This window comes from Gracilinanus agilis, chromosome 3 (genome assembly GCF_016433145.1).
Source record: "Gracilinanus agilis isolate LMUSP501 chromosome 3, AgileGrace, whole genome shotgun sequence".
NCBI lineage: Eukaryota > Metazoa > Chordata > Mammalia > Didelphimorphia > Didelphidae > Gracilinanus > Gracilinanus agilis.
In genome coordinates, this window is record NC_058132.1 from 5,424,251 (window position 1) to 5,427,990 (window position 3,740).

The window sequence follows — 3,740 nt, forward strand, 5'->3', positions numbered from 1 at the left end:
GAAGGGTGATCATTTGGACTTTCTCTAATGGCAGTTATAGGCAGTTATAGGCAGATATAGGGAGTTATAGGGTAGTTAGGCAAGCTCTCTCTCTCTCTCTCTCTCTCTCTCTCTCTCTCTCTCTCTCTCTCTCTCTTTCCTATATTTCCCTCCTTTTACTATAGCCTTTTTATTCTCATTAAAACTAAAATTGTTAAAAGTTGTCTCTTATTTTGTCAAACTCCTAACTTAACCCTTATAATACCCTAAGACTCTAAGTCAAGACTGTGATAGGGATTCATGTATGGACAATGCAACAAGTATTACATTCAGAGCCAGCAAAGGGACCTCCGTTTTATGGGTGAGTTCATCCCATTAACATTCAGTCATGATTGCTAATTGTATTTCCCTCCATTTTATTTTCCCCCTATTTATCCCTCTCTCCCCCTCCCCCAGTCACAGGCTTAGCTTTCTTTAAGCATTTCAAAGCATGTAAAAGGGATTTGAATAAATCTATGTGTTTCTCAAGGGATGAATGAGGAAAAGTAGATAAAAGTTTTGCCTGATGATCCCTTCAAAGTTGCAGAAGGTCATTCTAAGGAAAAACTTAGGAAAGGATGGTGAGCTGCCACTGAGAGAGAAAGTTTCCCAAATGAAGGTGCCTTATGTTATGCTGCTCAAAGCGGGGGTAACTACATGGAAGGATAGACAGGAAGGTGCTTCTATAAGCTGGGCCTGATAAGCTGGCCCAGGATCCTCAGGTGGTAAATGGATCTAGGCTGAGTGGGATAGTGATGCCTGAATAGCCACCAAGGTGGGCTGGTAACTACCAGGTCTTATGGATGATCAACTCAGCTAAGCACCTGACCCCATTAACAGTGCCCAAGCCAAGGTTATAGAGGGAGAAGCTGTATATGTTGTCCAACAGCCCCTCTGGTTTGGGGTTAGGTTAAATGATAAAGGTTGGTAATGGGCTAGTTGTTGGTATTTGAATGGATAATGCTAACTGACTGCAATATTAATCCCTTTTCCCCTTTGGCTGTAGTTATTCACTTGCCCCTTGGAATGAATGCCAGTCTTCACTTGAATCAAGTTTGAACAGGGTTTAATGCTTTGACTCAAAGGGGGTAGGAATCAGGTTAAGGAAAGAGGAATTGGGAATGGCTATACTATATCTACTGAGAGTCAAAATTATCTAAATCAATGAGCATCAGGTTGGTATTCAGCTGGAGATTCTCTTCCCCCTCACAGACCTTGATCAGATCCAGCCATGGTCTAGAACAGGGGTTCCCAAACTTTTTTGGCCTACCACCCCCATTCCAGAAAAAGTATTACTTAGTCCCCTGGAAATTAATTTTTTAAAAAATTTTAATACCAATTAATAGGAAAGATAAATGCACTTGTGGCCATTACCACCCACCTGGATCTCTGCAGCACCCACCAGGGGGCGGTAGATCCCACTTTGGGAATCACTGGTCTAGACCAAAGGAAAGGAAGGGATAGTGATGTTCTTCTTGGCAGCTGTGCTGTGGTTATCTCTCAGCTCTGTTTAGTAATAGGTGAATGAATTTCTTGTGGCAATAAGTTATGGATGCTGGATCTTCAAGTCTATAGGCCTACCCATCCACCACCACCCTCTCCCTCCAGAAATTCTCTTCTCAAGACTGAGACCAAGAATGGCTGAGCCCCTGAGATTTTATAGAGGTGCTCCCAACTGTCTTTTGACCTTGGCTCATGCCATCTGGGTAAATTCCAAGTTCTATAACCAACGATCTATCACTCAAGCTGTTCTCCATCTTTTTCCAGAAGTTACCTATTACACTTAAAAGGGAAGACTCCTGGTTATGTGTGTTGCAAATGATTCATATTTTGGTATGCATTAGATTAGAAAGGGCATTTAGCCTTTATTAACCATATTATCTAGGCTTCTAGGGTAAGCAGTGATAGGTATCTTCTTAAATTTAGAGTCCTGATCCCCTTACCAGTGCTTATGTGGATCCTCAGTTGTTCTTTTTCTGGGAAATGGGAGCTTGTCCAAAGAGTTACATGAGAATTCTGGATCTACTTTGACACTTCTGGATTAAGGCCTTCTAGTGACTTTTATCTTTTTGACCAGAGCATGGAAAGATATTAAGATCTAGATAGTGGAGTCATTTCCAGTATGTGGATTTCTTCTACTATGGACAGCACTGTAGTACCTCAGGATTTGTGAGTCACTGCTGATGAGCACAAAAGGGCTAACCATGGGGAAAAGGGAAGACATAAAGGCAGAGCTATGCTGCAGCCAGGGTCTGGGTGTCATTGAATGCATATATACTGTCAAGATGGCATTGATTAGGTAAAATGTGACAAAGGTGCTCACCAGCACTAGGATCATTTTGGTGGCTCTGATCTCAGGGAAGGCTCGAGTGGAGAAGTGGGCAGTGTGCATCTGCTGGACTCTCTTGTGGTGCTTGTGTAGGAGATAAACCTTGTAGCCACTGGTAAAGCTAATGAAGGTCATAAGCACAGCATCAGGGAGGAAGAATACAACTACATAGGATGAAATGCTAATGATATTTGTTGCATTAACAGAGCAATATCCATACTTCTTTATCTCTGAGATGTTTCTGGTGCCCTTTGGTCCTTGAAGTTTCTCAAGAATAATGATATTTTGCAGCATGTAGAAAATCCAGCAGAAGATACTAGAGGGGATAATGTATTTTGGGATTCTGACTTTAAGTGTGATCCACGTGGTGTTGTTGGGACTTATGATGATGGCTTGTAAACCACTCAGGAGGCAGGTCATGCTGAGGGAAAGCCCCCGAGCTACTCTGTGTAGGTAGAAGACAATTTTACAGCCAATGCCATCCAAAAAGTTCTTCAGCCCCCAAACTGCCATTCCCTGAGGGAAGCCTTTAGAGAGGAGCACCAAGGAGTTGGCCAAAGCCAGCTGGGTGAGAATCAAGTCTATGGGTCTCAGCCTCTGGCCAGTGAAGGACATGAAAGTGAAGAGATAAATCAGGAAGAAGTTTCCCTGAACTCCAATTACTGTCTGTGAGAAGAAGGCAATACTCAGGAGCTTGTCCAAAGAAATCATGTTCTTGGAGTCCAAGAGCAGAATTTCAGTCTAAGCTGAGGGGCCCAGAGAGAAATGCAGATTTTATGACATCCCTGCATATTGATCATTCATTCCCACCCAAAAGACCTCATGAAATAGCTCCTTCAGTGCTACAGATAAACATACAAAATTCAGTAATTTGTAAGTGGTGACTGTCTTCTCTGTTAGTTAATGTCTCCTTTTGTCATTTACACATTATTGGATCAGTATATAATTTTTTTTAGCTAAGATTAATAGGCTCAGTATTCATGGTCTGTACTTTTAAGAAAAAACAAGATAAAATGATTGCCCTTTTCTTCCAGAGGAGTTTTCTGCTTTTCCTGAGCTCACTTAAGGAAACCACCATTATGAATTGGTAGCTGTTCTTTCTCAGTCAAACTCCCTACCTGCCCCTTTTCTCCAGGCTAGTTTTGACTAACCCATCACCCTGCCAGTTTTTTGAACCTACAATACATGATACTCCACAACTCTTTTCTGGACACATTTCTTTCTTTCTAGAGACATGCATTTCATGCTTTTTATACTACGGAAATATAGTTTTGGATCCTATTTGTAAGATTTTGTATTTAATTTAATTTTATTAGATTCAACCCAATGAATTTAAAAATAGCTTGACAGGCTACAATACTGGGGTGAACAAAATAAACTTGATAGGAAACAA

General features: G+C 41.3%; 1 protein-coding gene across 1 annotated transcript; it reads right to left on the reverse strand.

Annotated features, from left to right (window-relative positions):
- Nucleotides 1-2,116: 2,116 nt before the first annotated feature.
- On the reverse strand, nt 2,117-3,058 carry LOC123239780 (vomeronasal type-1 receptor 1-like). Its single transcript, XM_044667077.1, has one exon. The coding sequence runs from the start codon at nt 3,056-3,058 to the stop codon at nt 2,117-2,119; it is 942 nt and encodes a 313-aa protein (XP_044523012.1).
- Nucleotides 3,059-3,740: the final 682 nt, after the last annotated feature.

Coding starts and splice junctions, on each gene's coding strand:
- LOC123239780 (XM_044667077.1), bottom strand. CDS start 3,058: ATGATTTCTTTGGACAAGCTCCTGAGTATTGCCTTCTTCTCACAGACA.